Source organism: Protobothrops mucrosquamatus, unplaced genomic scaffold, assembly GCF_001527695.2.
Source record: "Protobothrops mucrosquamatus isolate PMUCROS unplaced genomic scaffold, P.Mucros_1.0 scaffold3814, whole genome shotgun sequence".
NCBI classification, from domain to species: Eukaryota; Metazoa; Chordata; class Lepidosauria; order Squamata; family Viperidae; genus Protobothrops; species Protobothrops mucrosquamatus.
In genome coordinates, this window is record NW_015389766.1 from 44,084 (window position 1) to 68,996 (window position 24,913).

The 24,913-nt window shown below is 40.7% G+C and overlaps 1 protein-coding gene across 1 annotated transcript; it reads right to left on the reverse strand.

Annotated features, from left to right (window-relative positions):
* Positions 1-7,810: 7,810 nt before the first annotated feature.
* Positions 7,811-10,210, reverse strand: LOC107298237 (mambalgin-1-like). Its single transcript, XM_015827614.1, is given in 3 exon segments — positions 7,811-8,065; positions 8,989-9,132; positions 10,130-10,210. Coding segments are annotated over 3 exon segments (288 nt in total). The 5' UTR covers positions 10,185-10,210; the 3' UTR covers positions 7,811-7,976.
* Between the last annotated feature and the right edge of the window lie 14,703 nt (positions 10,211-24,913).

Sequence of the window (24,913 nt, forward strand, 5' to 3'; positions counted from 1 at the left end):
GTCTCCTGCATGAAAGACAGCATATACACGACGGAGTTAACATTATCAAAAATAAAATTAAAAATACTCAGCAGATTAGCATGAAAAGATACTACCTGGAATATGAGTATGGTTGTGTTGCAATTGTGAACTTTTTTTTGAGGAGGAACCAAACGAGGGAATGCCACATCTCTGTTCACAGCTTATGCCTCTAGGTATGCTAATAGGGACAGGACAATAAATTTGTATGATGTGCAATGTTTGCATTGCATAAGCAAAGACAGGTCCACATCTGTGTTAAGCCCCACTGTATTTGGAAGTACACCAAGACTTTTTAGCCAAGAAACAATGGTGGGAAACTAATCAAGGAGAGAAGCAACCTGGAATTAAGGAGAAACAGTGAGAACCATTAACCAGTGGAATGGCTTGCTTTCAGACGTTGTGGGTGTTCCATCACTGAAGTTGTTTAAGAAAAGACTAGACGGCCACCTATCTGAAATGCTATAGGCTCTCCTGCTGAAGCAGGGGATTGGACTAGAAGACCTCCAAGGTCCCTTCAAGCTCTATTCTGATTCTGATAAGAGCTATCTGGGCGCTATCTAACAAAATGGAATTCAATGGTGAAAAAAGTAAGGTTCTACATTTAGGCAAGAAAAACCAAATGCACAGGTATAGTATAGGGGGTGCCTTGCTCAGTAGTAGTAACTGTGAGAGGGATCTCGGAATCCTAGTGGACAATCACTTAAATACGAGCCAGTCGTGTGCTGCAGCTGCCAAAAAAGCCAACACAGTGCTAGGCTGCATTAACAGAGGGATAGAATTAATAACTACATCTACCATTCAAGGCCTGTGACAAGTCCTCAATCAATCAGAATAGAGTTGGAAGGGACTTTGGAGGTCTTCTAGTCCAACCCTCTGCTGAAGAGGTGATCCTGTACCATTTCAGACAAGTCTCTTCTTAAAAACCTACAGTGACGAAGCTCCCACAATTTCTGGTGGCAAGCTGTTCTACTCGTTAATTGTTTTCACTGTCACAAAGTTTCTCCTTAATTCCAGGTTGCTTCTCTTCTTGATCAGTTTCCATCCGTTGCTTCTTGTCCTGCCCTCAGGTACTTTGGAGAATAACATGACCCCCTCTTCTTTGTGGCAGCCCCTCAAATATGGGCATACCACTATCATGTCACCCCTATTCCACTTTTTCACTAGATTAGAGGTTTTTACCCATTTCCTGCAATTTCTTGTTGGGAAAAAAAATTCCATCAAGGTCCAGTCCAAGCCAGGAATAAACAAAATGGAGACTGCTTTAGAAAGAAGGTTGCAGTTTATTGAAGAGGAGAGCCAGACAGAAAGATGGCTCTGGGAAAAACTGACCACATGTAGTAGGGAGTGATGGGTTTTTATACCTTCTTGAGCTTTTGGGGGGAGTTGTTCCTGTGGCGTAAACTTTGACCTGAATCTGAGTGTGCCTTTCTGGTATTCTGATGGTGGTGGGTTACTCCTATTATGTCCAAAAGGTCATATCCTGCTTCCCTGGGGCTTTGGCTGATGAGTGTTGGATTTTCTTTGGTGTGAGGGATTGTTGATTCTAGGGATCTTTGTCTTTCTAATCCAGGGGTGTCAAACTCAATTTCATTGAGGGCCGCATCAGAATTGCGGTTGCCCTCAGGGGGCCAGGTGGGTGTGGCCAGTTTGGGTGTGGCCTACTGAGTGGGCGTGGATGGAGTATGTGTGGCCTACTGGGTGGGCGTGGCCAGCTGTACATCATTCTCGTCAAGGGTGCCTGTGGGGGCCTGGGCAGGAGTGGGACAGATCTGAGGGTCTCTGGCAGAAGGGGGTGGGACCGGGGCAAGCACCAAGGCATGGTCCATTTCTTCATTCCTCACAAAGGGTGACACTTCCTCGGCATGCACCCAGGGGGTGGGGCCGACGCGGCAGGGGCTGGTTCCTCGCTGTTTCCAAACAGCCTTGTGGAGCTAAGACTGAATCTATTTCAGCATAGATGGCCACCACAAAATTGTACATTGGCTCCTGGCCAGCCTGGGCCAGGGCCAAGGCAGTGGAGGCCGTTCCCTCACTGTTTCCAGGACGGCTTCGCGGGCCAAATGAAACCACTTCGGGGGCCGCATCCAGCCCCCGGGCCTTGTGTTTGACATGTCTGTTCTAATCCAAGCTTCCTGACTCCAATCTTTCTGACAAGATTATCACATCTGCATTTCTGCAGACCTGGTTTCTGTTTGGGGTGGAGAGACTTGGGGGGGTCTGCCTTTAAGATCCTTTGGAGAAATATATTCTGCCTTTTTAATCTTTCCTTCTCTGGGATTGGGGGGCTGATTTCCCACCTGCCTTTAAGAAACTTTGAGGAAATATATTCTGCCTTTTTAATATTTCCTTCTCTAGGAGGGGGCTGACTTCTCATATCTTATTTATCTGAGATGTTATGATTAGCTTCTGCTTAAGATTGATGGGGTTAGAGAGCTTCCACTATAACTCTGTGAGTCTTTCTGGTTGAACCAGGTCATGAGGTTCTCCATACGTCTCCATCTTTGATCAAACAGGATACAAGCACTGGAGATCAGTTTTATTTTTTATTTTTTTTAACAAATTTTATTAATTTTTTCAAATAAACATGTAAACAAATAGTACAAATATGGTGCATTTCATTAGAAAAACAAACACATAAAAAGCCTACTCAGTAGGTATTCAGAAATAATCGGCGGTCCCCCCCCCCCGCATCCACACTCCCTCAACCTTCCTACCTACTTCCCTCTCCCTTCCGCCCCCTCTTAACCAACAGTTTTATTGTGAGAAAAATACACCCATGAAATTGATGTTCTTACCCTACAACAACAGGAACAACAAAACATGTTTATCGTATATAACTTACTTTATACAGCTTAAATTATGCCCACATTGACCAAGTTTGAATTTTGAGGTGAATTCCTACCCTAGTTGGGGTTCAAAAAAGGATCTCACACCCCTTTCCCATCATGTTTAGCTTTACTGCATCCAGTTTTGGTCACCGCGATGTAAAAAAGATGTTGAGACTTTAGAAAGAGTACAGAGAAGAGCAACAAAGATGATTAGGGGACTGGAGGCTAAAGGATATAAGGAACGGCTGCTGGAATTGGGTATGTCTAGTTTAATGAAGAGAAGGACGAGGGGGGACATGATAGCAGTGTTCCAATATCTCAGGGGTTGCCATAAAGAAGAGGGAGTCAAGCTATTCTCCAAAGCGCCTGAAGGCAGGACAAGAAGCAACGGATGGAAACTAACCAAGGAGAGAAGCAACCTAGAACTAAGGATAAACTTCCTGACAGTTAGAACAATTAATCAGTGGAACAACCTGCCTCCAGGGGCTGTGAATCTCCAACACTGGAGGTTTTTAAGAAGAGACTGGACAGCCATTTGTCCGAAATGGTATAGGGTTTCCTGCCTGAGCAGGGGGTTGGACTAGATGACCTTCAAGGTCCCTTCCAACTTTACTATTATTATTATTATTATTATTATTATTATTATTATTATTATTATTATTATTATTATTATTATTATTATTATTATTATTACCTGTACTGGGAGAACCTCAGCTGAAAGAGTCACCAGAGGAAATTCAAAGGAACAGATCTGTTTGTTGTGACTGAGAATCTTCCTGAATCTTCTTCTGAGTAATCCCATCCTGGGATCTTAGCTCTTTCTTTGGGTCTACTTTCCATCTGGGCCTGGAAGAACCTCCCTTTTCTCTAGATCTCTAGCTTTTCTCATAGTCCTAAGAAGATGTTTATCCCTTGATAAAGGATTATCTGGGACACCCAAATGGGCTCTCTCACTACATCTTTGGGATATGACAAAACCACTTCCCTAGCTGAGTTTCTAATGGTCAGTTTATGTATCTCTGATGAGAATATCTGAGAATACTCTTGACCTTTTGTTGAAAATTGATCTGAACCTATGGATGGGGCGACCATGACTCGTAGTGCAGAATAAAAGCTAGGGTTGATGGCACCTGCCTTATAGAACATCAACCCCACTGAAGTACAATTAGCTCCCTCCCTCTTTTTCATATCATTGCTGTATAGTGGTTTTGCCACTCAGAGACGTATTTTGTGAGATGACAGGTGCAACTTTCAGTTGTGAGGCTAAGACGAAGGACAGCTCAAAGCAATTCAGCCAGAGCACAGTTATAGATTTGCTTACACACAATACAAGGACTGCCTATTGTCTCTACACACAGATATGCACTCACACAAACACACGCAAACACACAGACACACAAAATGTCATGGTTGTAATAGATGAGATCATTTAAAAGAACTTCAAGGCAAGAATTTCTTCCTTGAAGAGCATTTTATTTTGGCTACAACATAACGGCACATACAAGGGTAAACCCAAGACTAAATTCCCCTCCCCTTGGTTACAAAGTTGCAAGTTTCATTTCCCACACCAAATTGCTGTCCTGTATCACATTCACCAATTGTAGGAAAACGCGGGCACTCCTCCCAGCTGCTTCATCCTGCCAAAATGAAGAGAAGGACGAGGGGGGACAGGATAACAGTGTTCCAATAACTCAGGGGCTGCCTCAAAGAAGAGGGAGTCAAGCTATTCTCCAAAGCACCTGAAAGCAGGACAAGAAGCAATGGATGGAAACTCATCAAGGTGAGAAGCAGAACTAAGGAGAAACTTCCTGACAGTTAGAACAATTAACCAGTGGAACAACCTGCCTCAAGAAGTGGTGAATGCTCCAAAACTGGAAGTTTTTAAGAAGAGACTGGATAGCCATTTGTCTGAAATGGTCTAGGGTTTCCTGCCTGACCAGGAGGTTGGACTAGATGACCTCCAAGTTCCCTTCCAACTTAGCATTTTGTCTACCTATTAAGTCCTTACCAAGGACCTGGTATAGGCAGATGTGGATGTTTGATGGCATTACAGATATCGTCGCAGGATGGAAGCAGTTCCTAGTAAGGCTGCCTTTTGCAATTGACTAATGGCAAATTTGTCAATGCCAATGGTGTTCAAGTGGTGCTCCAGTTGTTTTGGGATTGCACCCAAGGTGCCTATTACTATTGGTACTACCCTTGCTTGCTCTTGACACAGTCTTTCTATTTCTATTTGTAGGTCTTTGTATTTTGTTATCTTGTCCAGTTCTTTCTCATCTATTCTGCTGTCTCCAGGCACTGCCACCTCCACTATCCAGACTTTTTTGTCTTTCTTATCAACAATTGTTAAGTCCGGGGTGTTATATTGGAGGTGCTTGTCTGTTTGAATGCTCTGTAGCATCTGAGGGTCGTCCTGGATTCACAGCTCCTGCTGGAAGAGCAGGTGGGAGGGTCTTTGACCACTCTTTAGTGGTACACCAGTTGGGTCCATCTCTGGACCAGGAGACCCTCCTCAATGTCACTCACGCCCTTGTGTCCTCGCTTCCGGACTATTGCAATATTTGGGTGCATGTTTTAATTCTCAGACCTTGTGTCCCTCCAAGCTTAATGTAACTTAAGAGAAAACCTTTAGCTTTTGATTCAAAGCAAAGTTTGCAAACCTTGGACGGCAACTTTTTTATGGATATCGTTGTGCACCAAGTGAAGGTGAGTTGAACAGAATTATGGTGATTTCTCTAGCAATAACAATAACGCTTAGACTTATACACCACTTCACAGTGCTTTACAGCCCTTCTGAGAGGTTCACAGAGTCAGCATCTAACCCCCCAAATGTACAAACATTGTACTCTGCGCAAAATTGTTATATTGTCATTATTGCCCCTATTAGTATGCTCACGGGCTTAAGTGATGAACACAGACATGTGATTCACTTGTTCCCTGTTTAAAAAAAGCTCAGGATTGCGACACAACCATGTTCCTTTCCAGATAGTATCTTTTACCGATAAGTCTCTAAATACTTTTAATTTTGTTTTTTTTTAGGGTTGAGCATTCAGGTCACAAGCTTCCTCCTGACTCACTGAGGTTGTACCCCACAGATGTGAATGTGACATCCTTGCTTTTCTGGATGGTCCATGTTGGTAGAGAGTGAAGAAGATGACCTTGGTGGACATACACAAGCTCCGTAGCTAGGGCAACCATGGGTAAAGCATATCATCTCCCTTGCTAAAATGGGGGGGGAATAGACCATCTCCCCTGCCCTACCCTTCTCCCCCCAAGTCTCCCTGTTCTTTTCCCTTAATCCTAGAAATCTAGTCCTGCAAGGACAACACCTCAATAACATAATGATTGCCTGCTCCCATCCTGGGCTACACTTTTCAGGGTGCTGAGAAGATGGCAAGCTGAAAGTTTTTCTGCTCATCTGAATAGCTTTCTGGGGTGTTCAGGTGCACAGACGATGTAGCAGAGCGAAACCTCTACTTCCTTTGCTAAGATAATAATGATCCAACTCAGTCAGGTTGCGAGTATTCGGATGGAGAGCTCTAAGAATGGGAGGAGAGACTGGGGAATAGGAAGATTGTGGTCCTCCCTAATTCTGGGCTGGCATAAACCATTTCAGACATTCAAATCAGCCCTGGAGTTCCAGGATGTTGAGGATCCGCTCAGCACCACCAAGTGGGGTTTTCTGAATACAGAGGTGATGTGGAAGATGAAGAACAGTGAGGTGCCTGGTCCAGAGAGAACCTCAAACCCTCCCCATGCCTTTGAAGAGGATGCAGAAGAATCAGCTAATGTGGAATGTGGGGGCGCAAGCAATCAAGTGTGCCCCTAAAATGGCACACTCTACCCCTCTCATCCACAAGCTACTTTGATTACCAGTTTGCTTCTGAGTCCAAGGGACTGGTTGTGACCTTGAAAGCATTTCCTAGCATGAGCTTGTGTTATTTGTGGGACTGCCTCCTCCCAATTAAACCTGCCCCTCCCATCAGATCCAGCAGAAGAGGCGTGTTGTGGGTCCTGTCTGCTAAGGAGCTACATCTGGTGGGACCCAGGAGGCCGGAAATTTCTGCCATGGTGCCCACCTTATAGAACATCAACCCCTCTGAAGCAACGTTGGCTCCATCCTTCTTTTTAACATCGATGCTTTATAGTGGTTTCGCCACTCAGAGACGTATTTTGAAAGATGACTGGAGGAGCCTTCGGTTGTCAGGCTAAGACTAAGGACAACCCAAAGCAATTCAGACAGAATTTAGTTCTCTATTTGCTTACACACAATGCAGAGGTTCTTGCCAGACTGAACCCTTCTTTCTCTCATCCTAAGGGATACACCCTGGGAGATTCCAGGGATTGGGTATCCGAATTCTCTTCCTCTGTCTCATATATAGTTTAGGGCTGGGCTGCCTCTTTGCTCTACAAACACACACACACAAACAGACACGCAAACATTTTCTGGAATGTCCTCTCTCCTTCGTGGGTAAGAAGGACTATGTCATTGTAGTTGATCACACTAGGCCCGTGTCAGATTGCATGCTTCTAGCTTTCCAAAGTTCTGGAGGAGAGGAGGGGAAATTTTTGAATCCACAGGTGCTCCTTACCAACCTGAGAGCTGAAGAGACGTTTTGGGAACTAAAGTTTGTTCTCAAAACAATTGCTAGAAGATATATTGGACAATGTGACCTGAACTGTCAGAGAGCGGAGGGAAAGTTTTACTCTTTTAATCATCTGTTTCCCACCATAGTTTCAGAGTTAGCTTTTCTTCAAACTTGCCGGATTGTTTCATTCCTAATAAAGTTCACACTGGAGTTCATCACGTCAAGCCAAGCCATGATTCAACAGGGATTGGACCTAATCCCGCTCATCCCAGCATCACTGTTTGACGGATCCTGGAGGGAGACTCAGAAACGGTGGATTTTTGTGAGAGGGATGTTCAGTTTTGAGCGGGGAAATTCGAAAAATGAAAACACTTGAATTGAATGCTGAGGTTTATTGGATTCTCAAACTACAGAACTAGCAGAACGAAGCTTGCAGAACAAGGGAAAAGGGGAAGAGGATGAGGGGTGTCAAGGAAAACAGAAAGGGGATTATGGACCATCCTGTGGTAAAAGGCAGAAGTGTAAATCTTCAAGGAAATTACATGATGTTGCACCTGGTCATATTGCAACACTTAGTTGTTTGAGGCATAGTGCAATTTGTAGTACATCCCCTTTTGACCAAATGGACTGTGAAGGAAACACAAAGCAGAACGATTATCTTAAAAAATGCCAAAGAACAGATCTGGGGCTGTGGCTGAACAAAATGGTAAACCCACTTTTAACACATCGGTGGATTCCTCCCCCCCCCAGTAGGAAGGCGGACCTCCTTCCTCCTCTAGGGAATACTCAGGAGTCAATGAATAAACAAAGATATCTCTGGGGGAAAGTCCCATGTTCTGACATGACTCGGGGGCAATTCCATCCCTTTTGAATATTTAATGTGGGAGATCTAATTCCAGAACAAACCCCCAATCCTACCCCTTTCCCTCAACCCCTTTCTGTAAAGAAGAGGGAGTCAAGCTATTCTCCAAGGCCCCTGAAGGCAGGACAAGAAGCAACGGATGGAAACTCATCAAGGAGAGAACTAAGGAGAAACTTCCTGACAGTGAGGACAATTAACCAGTGGAACAACCTGCCTCCAGAAGCGGTGAATGCTCCAACACTGGAAGTTTTTAAGAAGAGACTGGATGGCCATTTGTCCGAAATGGTATAGGCTTTCCTGCCTGAGCAGGGGGTTGGATTAGATGACCTCCAAGGTCCCTTCCAACTTTATTATTATTATTATTATTATTATTATTATTATTATTATTATTATTATTATTATTATTATTATTATTATTATTATTGTCGTTGTTGTCATCATCATCATCATCATCATTATTAATGTCTCCCCCCCAATCTGTGCTGTTGCTGGGACAGATGGGGCTCCCCACCCCAAGCCCCCCCTTTCCTTGCCTCCCTTAGATTGTCCGGCCACAGGCCATGACCTCAGGGGAACCCAGGAAGAGCACAGACGGGCCCTACATGACCTCCAACTCCCAGGTGCATTTGGGAGCCCTAGTTTGGGTTCGAGAAGAAAAGCTGTGAGAAAAGATAAGGACTGTACTTACCAGGAAGGAGAGGAGACATAGTTATATTTGTAAAGCATTCATCTTGACCTTCTGGACACATTAAAGGAGGCGTAAGACAAGGTGGACACCCCACTGAAGGCAGAAGACAAACACTTTTGCATGAATAACATTCTATGGAGTATCCTAGATGAGCGAAATAAAACATAGAAACCTTAGTTGGATATTTATTTTTCTGATCTTGCCATCTTATTATGTATTAGACAATAGATCATTTCATAGCAAAGCCAGCAGTGAAAATGTCCCTGCGAAGATCAAATGCTCTAGAAACGAGGAGAAAAGGGAACATTTTTATCATCATCTTCATCATCATCATCATTATTATTATCTCAAAAATTCCATTTCTGTATTGGACAGCATGTTGTCTAGGTATACAAGTATTAGAATATAATAATCATCATATTCATAATAATCTTACCAAAATACAATCATATACTAGGAAATAGTCATCATACTGTTAAAAATAGTATTTCCCCCATCAACATTAATTGTATAACGATCAAAATATTTACTAATCCATTATAAATCCTCCTCACATAATCCACATTTTCTCAAATTTCCAACTTTCTAACCTCTGTTTGTATCAGCTAACCATTGGTAAAATAAGCCCTACGTCATATAGTATTCAGTGTCTTCTTTTTCTTTAATTTTTAACATTAACCTATCCAGTATTTTTTTCAATTATATTCTCCTCTGTAGGGTTTTTTTCATTTTTACAAAATTGTGCATAATCTTGACTTGAAGGAAGCATCACTGATCCCCTTTGGCTGCGCCATCCAAAGCCAGAAATAGACAGATGGAGGGCTAAGAAAACGGAACATTTGTCATCCCACTCCCAGGAGTAATTCTAAGGGCAGAATTCACTACCCAAAGGAGCCTCTCCTTTCAGAGGCAGTCTACCTCAGAATGCCAGCCTGGAAAAGCCTCTGTCTCTGCTATGGGCTTCTCTACAAATGGAGAGCACCTCCTCTCCCCTAAAGTCTCCCATGGACCCTCCTTATGCAGCGCATAAGAGAAAACCCCACCAACAAAATGGACCACAACTGGCTCCAATACCATCCCTCCCTCTGCACCCCCTTTTTTTGCTTGATTGTCACCCAAGATCAAAGCTTGACAGCCTTACATGAGTCCAGGTACACGAATGCCACCAACCCCAGGATCAACAGCAGAGTTTTCATTTTGCAATCTCCTCTTCAGCCTGCAAAGTTTAGTCCTGGAGGGCAGCGGGCACTTATTTATACCCCTCTGAGATGACGTCCTTTGGGGGGCTGGATATCTAGGATCAAGAGAGAAGAACAGGGAGATTCAGGAGAAAAGGGGGAGGGCAGCAGGTGTGGCCTTTTTCACCCGACACCAACATGGAAACTGGATCTGACCAGGTGATGAACCAACCGGTCCAGGTCTTCAAGGCAAATACTACCGTTCCGTGTGCAAAACCTGGGCACCTGGACAAGTGGCATCTCTTCCTGTATTTGTACAAGATTATACAATCGTTACATAATGTACAATTAAAAAAAATATCTCTCTGCAAAGTTCAGGGCCTTATTATTATTATTTTTTATTTGTACTTTGATTCACCAACTGGGCAACTTTTCTGCATTTTCTAACTCTCTCAGGTTACGGCGGTGGATTCATTCAAGGAACATGGCTTCCTTGGAGAAGATCTGAGCATGAGGGGTTCTCTCCAAAATTAGCCTGTGGACTAAGGGATTCACAAGATCCAAAAATCAGGATAGACAAGGAAGATGGATACAGGGTTGGTGAGACAAGGCAGTAGGGTGTCTGGTACAAAAATACGAGAAGGATAGATAATTCCAGGGGAGGCCTTGAGACATAGGTCAACAATTCCTGCAAAGAAATGATCCTTTTACTCAAGACATTAAAACCACACATTCTTTAAACCTTTGGGTGTCCAGAGCAGAATGCTGTTGTCCCCCACAAAAAACCCCTTGTCCTTGATAGTGTTCATAGAGAAGGTCTTGAGGGATCAAACCTGGCTTTTATTGTGCCCTACAGGGGCCCAATCCCTTGGTTCAGATTAATTTTCAAGTACAGCTCAAGAGTATGCTGATACATTCTCTTCAGAGAATTATAAACTGATTGTTAGAAACTTAACTTGGAATTTTTTAATGTTCTACACCAAATTGGAAGTGAGAAGTTCAATCAGAGGTCCCAGAAAATTCTTCATCAAAGGATAACAGACTTCTCACGTCTAGGGCTATAAGAAAACCCAGAGAATCAGGTTGAAAAGGGAGAAATTTCCAGGTCAGGATGGAAAGCAGACCCAAAGGAAGAGTCAGGGTCTGTTCCAGGGTGGGTGGCATCAAGTGACATCACTCAATAGTAACGTAAGGAAGATTTTTCAGGACTGTACTCAGTCAGCACCAAACAAATCTATGCTTCTGAATTTCCTCCTGTGACTCTATGATGACCTCCAAGGTCCCTTTCAACTTTATAATGATAATTACAATTATGATTATTATATCAATTGATATTGAAATAACCCTCTAGTTTTGGGCGAGCCAAAATAGGCTATGACATTTTCCTTCTAAGCAAGAGAGAGAGGCCACGTCTCTGTTCTTTTCAGTGATGCCTCTGGGCATAGCAACAATTGCAAAAGGAAGAGAAAAGATTTCTGCTCAAGGTGTGCCAACTCTGGCTTTAATCGGTGGAGAAAAGGACACGTCTCTCTTAATCTCAGTTATATTCGGAGGTACATCCAGAAGGAACATTAAGATACTTCTTCAAAGCTCTTGCATCAATTTTTAAGCTGATTAAATCAGTGAAACTGAAGCCACGAAATGTAGGGAGGGAAAAGGCAGTCAGGGAAATATTTTGAGGGTTCGGACTTACATGGGAAAAGCCCAGGAGAAATGTGGGGGCAGAGACGGACTTAATAAGCCAGGGGGGTCTTCAAACTTGGCCTTGTTATGACTTGTGAACCTCAACTTCCAGTATTCGTCAGCAGCACACCAGCTGAAGAGTTCTGGGAGTTGAAGTCCACAAGTCACAAAAGGGCCAAGTTTGAAGACCCCTGTAATAAGCTTTGGATGAAATGAATAGGGCAATCGCCACGATTAAGGAAACCTCCGTTGTTTTCAGAGAAGCTGCAGTCACAATGAGATACTTTTCTCCAAAACGTGCAAACGTGGCCTTGAATCAATAGCTGAAGTTCCTCTTTCAAGCCCCGTTAAACTGGAAAGTACACAAATTGGCAAAAGATTATCTTCCATATATTTCAGAGCGAAGGCATGTCAGCTAACCAGAGACATCAAAATACGCATTGGAAGAAGGCAGTTGAATATATTTATTTATTTTTTAAAAAATTATGTGACCACCAACTCACTCTCAGTGATACCAGGCAGCATACAAAGATTCTGTTAAATCAGAAAAGGAGGACTAGGGCTGATATGACAGCAGGGTTCCAGTATTTGAGAGGCTGCCACAAAGAAGAGGAGGGGGTCAAGCTATTCTCCAAAGCGCCTGAAGGCAGAACAAGAAGCAACGGAGGAAAACTCATCAAGGAGAGAAGCAACCTGTAACTAAGGAGAAATTTCCTGACAGTGAGGACAATTATTTAGTGGAACAGCTTCTGTCCAGAAGTGGTGGGTGATCCATCACCGTAAGTTTTTTAAGAAGGGGTTGGACAACCATTTGTCTGAAATGGCATAGGGTCTTCTGCTGGTGCAGGGGTTAGACTAGAAGACCTCCAAGATCCCTTCCAAATTCTGTTACTCTTTTATTTAAGGTAAAACAAAGAGTAGAATAGAATAGAATAGAATAGAATAGAATAGAATAGAATAGAATAGAATAGAATAGAAGTTGGAAGGGACCTGGGAGGTCTTCTAGTCCAGCCCCCTACTCAAGCAGGAGCATAGATCTTGCTATTTGGGCCATGTGTTTCCTCCGATATGTTTCTATTCCATTTGTACATTTTCTGGATGTGCCAGTGGAGAGATCTACTCCATGATTAATTTTCTACCATCTTGATGCCAAAGGAATACCTTCCTTGCCTACTAGCCCAGCCTGTCCTTCAGATGTCACGAAAAGATTCTCAACAACAATCCTTTGCTTCCGAACAATCCATGTTTGGGACATGTTACCCTGTCCAGAAAACTTGCATATGGAACAGGATCTAATAGGAGAAAACACCCAAGTCCCCAGAGTCAACATTTGCAGGGGGTCTGACGGCCTTTTAGAGACACTGAAGCGCTTCAAATTCACATGGAGTCCAAGGGAAGATTCTTTCTTTCCTAAAATCTAGGTGGTTCCACAAATTTCCCTAGGAAGGGCTGTGGCTGATGGATTTTGCCACCCTGCTGCCCAGTCAGAGTGGTGGGATCCCTCCATCAGCACCCCCAGAAGACTTGCAAATGGAATAGGAACAGATCAGAGGAAACGTCGAGTCCAAATCAGTAGATTTATGATCTCTGCCTCTCAGGACAATTCTTCCTTCTATTCCATCCAGCATCATCCCTTGCTGGGTCCCAAAAGGGATCATCCCAGAGTCACAATTTGATGTTTCAATAGGATCCATTTAGCTGAAATATCTTGGCTCAGAATGAGGGGGAAGAACTCTGAACCTATGTTTCTTGGGGTGCTTCTAAGTATAAGGGAACTCAAACAAGAAATGTCAACTATTCATTCATTGGGTAGCTACAATATTCCATTGTTCGCCCCCCCTCCCAGGAGTAAACATGCTTAAAATATAACTTATGATCTCTCTCCAGATTAAATGCAACGTTAATAAAAATTTCTCCTTCGCTCCCTGTTTGTTCTGACCCAAATCGGATCTACCGACTGCCTTCTTCCTGTGTATATTCTGAGGTCTCAAGTTGGCTGGTTCAATTAACATGCCTTGGCTCAGAATTATTTAGAAGAACTTTGAGCAAAAGCTTTAATTCCCAGACTTTCACTACCATCAAGGACAATTGGGGCTTTAAAAAGGAACTTTGGCTGTTAATAGAAGAAAAACTTTGCACTTATTAGACAGTAATTTTTGACAGTTATCGTTGTGCCCAAAAGTTTGAGTTTTGAGTTTTGAGTTTGAAAATGAGTTTTATGATCTCTCCACCTACTCAAATTCCATTATGTCCCCCACCTCACTATTTCTCCCCCTGCTGTCTTCCTATGCCAATAACTGATTCAGCTAATAATCCTTGGCTAAATACAACGGGGCTTAAGACAGATCTGCAACGGTCTTTGCTTATGCAAAGCAAACATTGGACACTGTGCAAAATTACGGTCCTGTTCCTATTAGCATGCCGAGAGGCATAAGCTGTGAACAGAGACGTGGCATTCCCTCGTTTGGTTCCTCATTAAAAAAAAGTTCACAATTGCAACACAACCATGCCCATATTCCAGATAGTGTCTTTTCATGCTAATCTGCTGAGTATTTTTAATTTTATTTTTCTTCATGTTAAATCCATCATGCACGCCCTATCCTTCATGCAGGAGACCACTCATTCTGTTTCCATAAACTGTTTTTCAGTCTCTTTCCCTTTTCATCTTTGAAAGACGGCATGATGTAATGAGCTGCGTTTAGCTGAAATGTCTTGGCTCAGAATGAGAGGGAAGAACTTTGAGCCTCCGTTTCTTGGGGTCCTTCTAAGTACAAGGGAACTTGAAACAGAGACATCAACTAATTGATTTGGCAGCTGCAATAGTCTACTGTCCCCCCCCAAAAAAAAGAATAATCATGGTTAGCAGACATCTCTCTCCAGATTAAATTCAAAGTGTCATTGCTATCATCCTTCTCTCACTGCTATGCTCTGCTTAGGTGTAATATACTACAAGGAGAAGGGAGTTTGGGGGTAGATTAAAGGGGGGAAATGCAAGCAAGAAACAGAAAGGATAGAATAGAATAGAATAGAATAGAATAGAATAGAATAGAATAGAATAGAATAGAATAGAATAGAATAGAATAGAACAGAGCTGGAAGGGACTTTGGAGATCTTCCAGCCCAAACCCTACTCAAGCAGGAGACTCTATACCATCTCAGACATGTCAACTATTCATTCACTGGACAGCTACACTATTCTATTGTGTAGGAATAAACATGCTTAACAGATATCTTATGATCTCTCTCCAAATTAAATGCAGTGTTAATAAAATTTCTCCTTCACTCCCGGTTTGTTCTGACCCAAATCGGATCGACCGATGGCTAGTTCAATTAACATGCCTTGGCTCAGAATTACATTGAAGAACTTTGAGCAAAAGCTTTAATTCTCAGACTTTCACTACCATCAAGGATAATTCAAGCTTAAAAAAGGAACTTTGGCTATTAATTGAAGAAAAACTTTCCACTTATTAGACAGCACTTTTTGACAGTTATCATTGTGCCCAAAAGGAGAATGAGTTTTATGATCTTTCCAAGTAGTAAAATTCCATTATGTCCATTATGTCCCCCACCTCACTATTTCTCCCCCTGCTGTCTTCCTATGCCAATAACTGATTCAGCTAATAATCCTTGGCTAAATACAACGGGGCTTAAGACAGATCTGCAACGGTCTTTGCTTATGCAAAGCAAACATTGGACACTGTGCAAAATTACGGTCCTGTCCCTATTAGCATGCCTAGAGGCATAAGCTGTGAACAGAGACGTGGCATTCCCTCGTTTGGTTCCTCATTAAAAAAAAGTTCACAATTGCAACACAACCATGCCCATATTCCAGATAGTGTCTTTTCATGCTAATCTGCTGAGTATTTTTAATTTTATTTTTCTTCATGTTAAATCCATCATGCACGCCCTATCCTTCATGCAGGAGACCACTCATTCTGTTTCCATAAACTGTTTTTCAGTCTCTTTCCCTTTTCATCTTTGAAAGACGGCATGATGTAATGAGCTGCGTTTAGCTGAAATGTCTTGGCTCAGAATGAGAGGGAAGAACTTTGAGCCTCCGTTTCTTGGGGTCCTTCTAAGTACAAGGGAACTTGAAACAGAGACATCAACTAATTGATTTGGCAGCTACAATAGTCCCCTTTCCCCCCCCCCAAAAAAAAAGAATAACCATGCTTAACAGATATCTGGAGATCTCACTCCAGATTAAATGCAAAGTGTCAGAGCTACCATCCTTCTCTCACTTCTATGCTTCGCTTAGATGTAATATACTACAGGGAGAAGGGAGATCAGGGGTAGATTAAAGAGTGAACCTGCAAGCAAGAAACAGAAAGAAATAGAATAGAATAGAATAGAATAGAATAGAATAGAATAGAATAGAATAGAATAGAATAGAATAGAATAGAATAGAAAATATGGAATGGAATGGAATGGAATGGAATAGATAGAGCTGGAAGAGACCTGGGAGGTCTTCCAGCCTAACCCCTACTCAAGCAGAAAGGAATAGAATAGAATAGAATAGAATAGAATAGAATAGAATAGAATAGAATAGAATAGAATAGAATAGACCCGGAAGTGACTTGGAAGGGACCTGGAAGGGACCTTGGAGGTCTTCCAGACCAACCCCTGCTCAAGCAGGAGACTCTATACCATTTCAGACAAGTGACCGTCTAGTCTCTCCTTAAAAACCTCCAGTGATGGAGTGCCCACGATTTCTGGAGGCAAGCTGTTCCACTGGTTGATTGTCCTCGCTGTTAGGAAATTTCTCCTTAATTCCAGGTTGCTTCTCTCTTTAGTCAGTTTCCAACCATTGTTTCTTGTCCTTCCCTCTGGTGCTTTGGAGAATACCTTGCCCCCATCATTTTTGTGGCAGCCCCTCAAATACTGGAACACTGCTATCATGTCACCCCTGTTTCTTCTTTTCTTTATATTAGCTAAATCCCTATTCTGCAGCCGTTCTTCGTGCATTTTTGTCTCCAGGCCTTTGATCATCTTAGTTGCTCTTCTCTGAACTTTTTCCAATACTCATGAGACTATTGTTGTCTCACATGAAAGAGGAAGTGAGAAGCTCAATCAAGGATCCCAGAAAAATCCTTCGTCAAGGGGTAACAGGCTAATTAGGGCTGTGAGAAAACCCAGAGAACCAGGTGGAAAATGGAGAATTTTCCAGGCCAGGATGGAAAGCAGAGCCAAAGGAAGAGCCAGGGTCTGTTCCAGGGTGGGTGGCATCAAGGGGCATCACTCAATAGAAAAGTAAGGAAGATTTTTCAGGACTCTACTCAGTCAGCACCAAACAACTCTATGCTTCTGAATTTCCTCCTGTGACTCTACGAGTCTTTTAGCTGAGAGTCAGCTGCAATCTGGCCTGAAATTTCAAGATCTTCACCTAGAGAATCAAAAATATTGGAAATAGGAAGAAGGCTGGGAGATATTTCTTCGCAACGCTAGGCAGCGCAGGGATCCACCCCAACATTCACTAGAAAAACAAGGGGTCAGTATGAGCATAATGTAAGCTGTATAAAGTAAGTTTTGTATCATAAACATGTTGTGTTGCTGCTGCTGTTGCAGGTTAGGAACATTCTGCTTCACAGGTATAATAAAACTGATCTCCAGTACGATCTCAAATTCCTGAATCCACCTTCATGGATAGGCTTAAGGGTGATTTCCTAAATTGAGGTTCTTGGCTAAAATGTTGGGAAGACAGTAGGGAAGAGAACATCCTGCTTAAATTGTTTCTCTGAGCTTGGGGGGTCTCCCTGCAGATGTTTCTTCACTACACCAGGTAACAATGTCCGTGCATATGTTAGTCAGTCTGGTAACAAACCTTCTACAGGAAAACAACCCTGATCAGAGGAATGGCAACCGTTTTCACAAAGTTGTGCTGGGATCTGGTTGGTAATGAGTTACTTGATGGTTCACCTATGAAAACATAACCCACCAAGTCCTGCCTGAACAGGGGGTTGGACTAGATGACCTCCAAGGTGCCTTCCAACTTTATAATTCTAATTCTAATTATTATATCAATTGATATTGATATAGTTTTGGATAAACCAATATAGGCTATGCTATTTTCCTTCTAAGCAAGAGAGAGAGGCCACGTCTCTATTCTTTTCAGTTATGCCTCTGGGCATAGCAACAATTGCAAAAGGAAGCCAAAAGATTTCTGCTCAAGGTGTGCCAACTCTGCCTTTAATCGGTGGAGAAAAGTACACATCTCTCTTAATCTCAGTTATACTTGGAGGTACATCCAGAAAGAGCATTAAGATACTTCTTCGAAGCTCTTGCGTCAATTTTTAAGCTGATTAAATCAGTGAAACTGAAGCCCCAAAATGTAGGAAGGGAAAAGGCAGTCAGGGAAATATTTTGAGGGTTCGGACTTACATGGGAAAAGGCCAGGAGAAATATGGGGGCAGAGACGGACTTAATAAGCTTTCCATGAAATTTATGACTATTCTTGCCTTGTTCTCTGAGTACAGTTGATTTATCACCTTACTAAAAAAATTTCCAAAGCCTAATTTCTCTATTAATATTTTCAATGTAGGCCATTCCACACAACCAAAGGACTTAAAAACATCTAGTGCTAACAAACCAGCCTTTAATTTTTGATTCTTTAAGTAATAGCCTAAATTTAATACCCTTCTTACTACATCTGACATTTGTCGGCCTCTTATAAATCCACACTGATTCATTTTTAATATAATTCTCTATAAATGTATTCAATCTATTTGTCAATATTGCTGTAAAAATCTTAGAGTCCTGATTAGTAAGTGATATTGGTCTATACGATCCTGGGTTTGTAAGATCTTTATTAGGTTTTGCTATCAGAGATTGCTTCCAGGAACTTGGAATAATTTCCCCTTCCATTATTTTATTAAACATTAACCTCATCTTCGGCACCAATAATCCTTTAAAATTTTTATAATATTCTGCGCCTAGTCCATCTAACCCTGGTGCTTTACCTATTTTCAATTTATTAATAACTTCCAGTATCTCCTCCTCTTCTATTTGTGATTCCATTATTTCTTTATCATATTCTTGAATTTTACAGTTTAAGTTCTTTCATTCAAATTTATTTCCTTTCCCTTATATAACTTTTCAAAAAACTTCTGAAATATCAACCATTTTTCTCTCATCATGTTACATCTTTCTTCCTTTTCGTTCTTTATTACTCCAATCAGGAGTATTTTTTTGCCTTTTTAACTTGTGTGGCTCTAGCCAACATTCTAGAATTTTTATTACTATTTTCATAAAATTCCCTATTTAAATAAATTAGATTTCTTTCTTATTCTAACTCAATATTTTGCAACTCTTTTCTTTTAGCTGATAATTTTAACATAATCCTATTCTCTCTGCTTTCTATATATTTACTCTCTAGTTCTTTAATTTCCACCTCCAAACTTTTTATATGTTTCTCTTTTTGTTTTTTTATATTATAAGAATATTTTATCCCTAAACCTCTTACCACTGCTTTCATTACATCCCATATTACATCTATATTACTACCTCCTTCTTCATTTATATATGTCTTTTAATTCTCTTTCCATTTTCTCTAAAATCTCTTTATTTTTAAAAATCCTCGAATCCATTCTCCATCTACTTGCCTGTTTATAATCACAATCTATTTCCATTTCCATAGTTACCATTGCATGATCTGATATTTTAATTATTTTTATCTCTGCTTTCGTTATTTTAGATAATATTTCCGATGTGACAAATATATAATCTATTCTTGTAAAATTTTTATGTCTACTAGAAAAAAATATGTATAACTCTTTTGATTGCCATGTAATTCTCTCCAAACATCTTTTAATCTATTTCTATTAATAAATTTTCTTAAGTCTGTATTATTATACTTTATTTCCACTTTTGGTGGATTAGATTTATCAATTCCTATATCCATAACCATATTATAATCACCTGCCAATATCACATAACCTTTTTTATTTCTTCTATTTCTTTATATACCCTATCATAAAACTCTCTTTGATTTGTATTAGGTGCATACAAATTTGCTAAAGTGACTTCTTGTCCATAAATCAAGCCTTGAATTATAAGAGATAATAACCTTAAGCCGGGAAACGAGACAGGGTTACCCCTTATCCCCAGTTTTATTTTTACTATTGATGGAGGTTTTGGCAAACGCAATTAGAAAAGATTCATTGGTTGAAGGAATTGGTGTACATAAAAAAAATGAAAATAAATTTATTTGCAGATGATACATGGCTAACATTTCAAAATCCCATAGCTACTATAGAAAGGATCTATTCACATTGGAACGAATTTGGGAAATACAGTGGATGGCAAATAAACTGCGAAAAATCAGAAATGATGTTATATAACCATACTAAAGAAGAAATGGAGGTATTGAAAGTTGTGGTGGGATCTGGTTGGTAACAATTTACTTGATGGTTCACCTATGAAAACTAATCCAACAAGTCCTGCCTGAGCAGGAGGTTTGACTAGATGACCTCCAAGGTCCCTTCTAACTTTATGATTCTAATTATTATATCAATTGATATTGAAATAACCCTCTAGTTTTGGACGAGCCAAAATAGGCTATGACATTTTCCTTCTAAGCAAGAGAGAGAGGCCACGTCGCTGTTCTTTTCAGTGATGCCTCTGGGCATAGCAACAATTGCAAAAGGAAGCCAAAAGATTTCTGCTCAAGGCGTGCCAACTCTGCCTTTAATCGGTGGAGAAAAGTACACATCTCTCTTAATCTCAGTTATACTTGGAGGTACATCCAGAAAGAGCATTAAGATACTTCTTCGAAGCTCTTGTGTCAATTTTTTTTTTAATTTTTTTTATTATTTTCATCATAAAAACATCACAAATACATCACAATATAAACCCACACCCCCACCCACCCTCCCCCCCGAGACTTCCCAAACCTAATCCCAGGATAATAATCAAATATAAGTAAACAATTAGTAATATCTCTAACTCCACAAAATATATAAATTTTACATGAGTAGGTGAAATATATATAAAAGAAAAACCCCAAAAATTTAAAAACCTAAATTATATTCCACCATTCTATGTTTATTTTGAATATAAACAACCCATCTTCTCCATATAGATAAAAATTGTTCATTTGAGTGATTCTTCAAATAAGCTGAAATCTTTGCCATCTCAGCAAGATGTGAAACTTTCAATCTCCAATCTTCCATTGTAGGTAGGATTTTACTCTTCCAGTTTTGAGCTATCAACAAACGGGCAGCAGTTAAACAATACAACATCAAGTTAGTTTCTTTTACATCCAAATTTTGTGTAATACCTAGGAGAAACAGGTGAGGCAAAAAAATAATCCTTCTTTTAAATATTTGTTGCAGGTTCCACCACAATTTTATCCAAAAGGCTTTAATAACCTTGCAAGTCCACCACATGTGAAAAAAAGTTGCATCTAGTTGTCCACACCTCCAGCACTTGGATTCATAATTGTCATAAATACGAGACATAGTTGCCGGATCCATGTGCCATCTATAAAACATTTTATAAAAATTCTCACGTAAATTTTGGGCTTGCGTAAATTTCACATTCCTCACCCATATCAACTCCCATGTATCCATAGATATTGTTTCTCCTATATTTTGGGCCCATTTAATCATACAATCTTTAACTAGCTCAGTTTCTGAATCCAATTCTAATAAAACATTATATATCCTTCTAATATGTCCTTTAGCATCATCCCTTACTTGTTTCAAAAAATTCCCATCTTCCACAGAAAAAACAGTTTTTTTGTCAATTCGCCATCTCTCTTGAGTTTATCCATACACAAGCCAAGAGAAGTGTGGATCTTGTGTCAATTTTTAAGCTGATTAAATCAGTGAAACTGAAGCCCCAAAATGTAGGTAGGAAAAAGGCAGTCAGGGAAATATTTTGAGGGTTCGGACTTACATGGGAAAAGCCCAGGAGAAATGTGGGGGCAGAGACGGACGTAATAAGCCAGGGGGTCTTCAAACTTGGCCTTTTTATGACTTGTGGACTTCAACTCCCAGAATTCCTTAGCCAGGCACGCCGGCTGAAGTATTCTGGGAGCTGAAGTCCACAAGTCACAAAAGGGCCACGTTTGTAGACCCCTGTTATAAGCTTTGGATGAAATGAATAGGACAATCGCCACAATTAAGGAAACCTCTGTTGTTTTCAGAGAAGCTGCAATCACAATAAGATACTTTTCTTCAAAACGTGCAAACTTGGCCTTGAATCAATAGCTGAAGTTCCTCTTTCAAGCCCCATTAAACTGGAAGGTAGACAAATTGGCAAAAGATTATCTTCCATATATTTCAGAGTGAAGGTATGTCTGCTAACCGGAGGCATCAAAATACCCATTGGAAAAGGCAATTGAACAGATTTATTTATTTTTAAAAATTATGTGACCACCGACTCACTCTCAGTGACACCGGGCAGCATACAAAGATTCTGTTTAAATCAGAAAAGGAGGACTAGACTAGAATAGAAAAACTTTGCATTTATTAGACAGCATTTTTTGACAGTTATCGTTGTGCCCAAAAGGAGAATGAGTTTTATGATCTCTCCACTTACTAAAATTTCATTATGTCCCCCACCTCAACTCGATCCATAAACTGTTTTTCAGTCTCCTTCCATTTTCATTAATAATAATAATAATAATAATAATAATAATAATAAAAGTTGGAAGGGACCTTGGAGGTCATCTAGTCCAACCCCCTGCTCAGGCAGGAAACCTAGACCATTCCGGACAAATGGCTGTCCAGTTTCTTCTTAAAAACTTCCAGTGTTGGCGCATTCACCGCTGTTTATACAACCAAGGATTGCATTAGCTTTTTTCGTTGCTGCTACACACTGCTGTCTCCTAATTAAGTGATCATCCACTCGGACTCCAAGGTCCCTCTCACAGTTACTGTTTGTGAGCCTGATATTGCTGACTCTGTACTTGTAACTCTGGTTTTTCCTGCCCAAGCATAAAACCTTGCTGTTCTCCACATTAAATTTTATTTTTTTGGATAGGGCCCATTGTTCAAGTGTGTCAAGATCTTTTTGGATCCCGAAATTGTCTTCTGGCTGTCTGCTATTCCTGCTAGCTTAGTGCCATCTGCAAATTTGGTCAGTTCCCCTTCTATTCCCTCATCTAAGTCATTTATGAAGTTATTAAAGAATACTGGACTTCAGACAGAACCTTGTGGTACTCCACTGCTTATTTTCCTCCATGTAGAGGTAGTACCATTAAGGACGACTCATTGAGTACAGTTTGTCAGCCAGTTACAAATCCATCTGGTGGTATTGCTGTCTACCCCATCTTTTTCTAGCTTATCAAGAAGTAGGTTGTGGTCTACTTTGTCAAGTTCCTTACAGAAGTCTAAGTATACAATGACCACAGCATTTCGCCGGTCTACTAATTTAGTCAGTTTGTCAAAGAATGAAATAAGATTTGTTTGGCATGATTAGTTTTTAACAAACGCATGCTGGCTTCCAGTTATAATTTTATTTGTTTCTAATTGTTCGCAGATTCGTTTTTTTATTATCTTTTCAGATATCTTCCCGGATATTGATGTTAGGCTGATTACGGAAGTCTAAGTATACAATGACCACAGCATTTCGCCGGTCTACTAATTTAGTCACTTTGTCAAAGAATGAAATAAGATTTGTTTGGCATGATTAGTTTTTAACAGACGCATGCTGGCTTCCAGTTATAATTTTATTTGTTTCTAATTGTTCGCAGATCCGGTTTTTTATTATCTTTTCCAGTATCTTCCCAGATATTGATGTTAGGCTGATTAGTCTATAGTTTCCTGGGTCTGCTTTTTTCCCCTTTTTTGAAGATGGGAACCACATTGGCTCTTTCCCAATCCTCAGGTAGTTTCCTGATGCTCCAGGTTTTTTTTAAAAAGATATGGTATAATGGTTCTGAGATAACATCTGCCAACTCCTTCAGAACTCTGGGATGTAAACCATCAGGTCCCAGTCATTTATATTTGCCAACATCTGACAGTTGTTCTCTTAGCATTTCCTTACTTGTTTTAATTTTTATTTCCAGTATGTGTCAAGTTTCGAAGCACAGTCTTGCCGGTGTGAAAATTATTGCTTCTCAACTTGCCAATAAACCTGGAGGGAGGGAAGGGATTGGAATGTGAACTGCAAAGATCAAGAAGCCTGGCCGTGAGACCCAAGGATATCCTACCAGGTGTCTGGGTAGACTTAAAGATACTTTCCCATAACAATATTTCCCTGCTTGACAGGGCACAATATGACCTGACAGAGAGGGAGGAGGAAGAATTCTATGCTTTTACTATAGGGGTCAGGTCAGAGCTGGTTTTGCTTTCATTAGTGCCGAATTGATGTACCCAATAAAGTTTTACATTGAGACATCGGAATGTTTGGAAGTTGCTTGGGTGCATCAGTCGGAATCTTAATATTCTGTCTTTCACAATTATGTTTGGTAGAGCCAGCATCATCCCTTCAGGATCCCAAAAGGGATCATTCCAGAGTTTGATGTTTCAAGATGACCCATTTAGCTGAATTATCTTGGCTGAGAATGAGGGGGAAGAACTTTGAGCCTGTGTTTCTTGCACTACTTCTAAGTACAACAAAGATGATTAGGGGACTGGAGGCTAAAACATACAAGGAACGCTTGCTGGAATTGGGTATGTCTAGTTTAACGAAGAGAAGGATGAAGGGGGACATGATAGCAGTGTTCCAATATCTCAGGGGCTGCCACAAAGAAGAGGGAGTTAAGCTATTCTCCAAAGCATCTCAAGCCAGGACAAGAAGCAATGGATGGAAACTGATCAAGGGGAGAAGCAACTTAGAAATAAGGAGAAACTTCCTGACAGTTAGAACAATTAACCAATGGAACAACCTGCCTCCAGAAGCGGTGAATGCTCCAACACTGGAAGTTTTTAAGAAGAGACTGGACAGCCATTTGTTTGAAATGGTGTAGGGTTCCTGCCTGAGCAGGAGGTTGGACTCAATGACCTCCAAAGTCCCTTCCAACTTTATTATTATTATTATTATTATTATTATTATTATTATTATTATTATTATTATTATTATTATTATTATTATTATTATTATTATTATTATTATTATTAT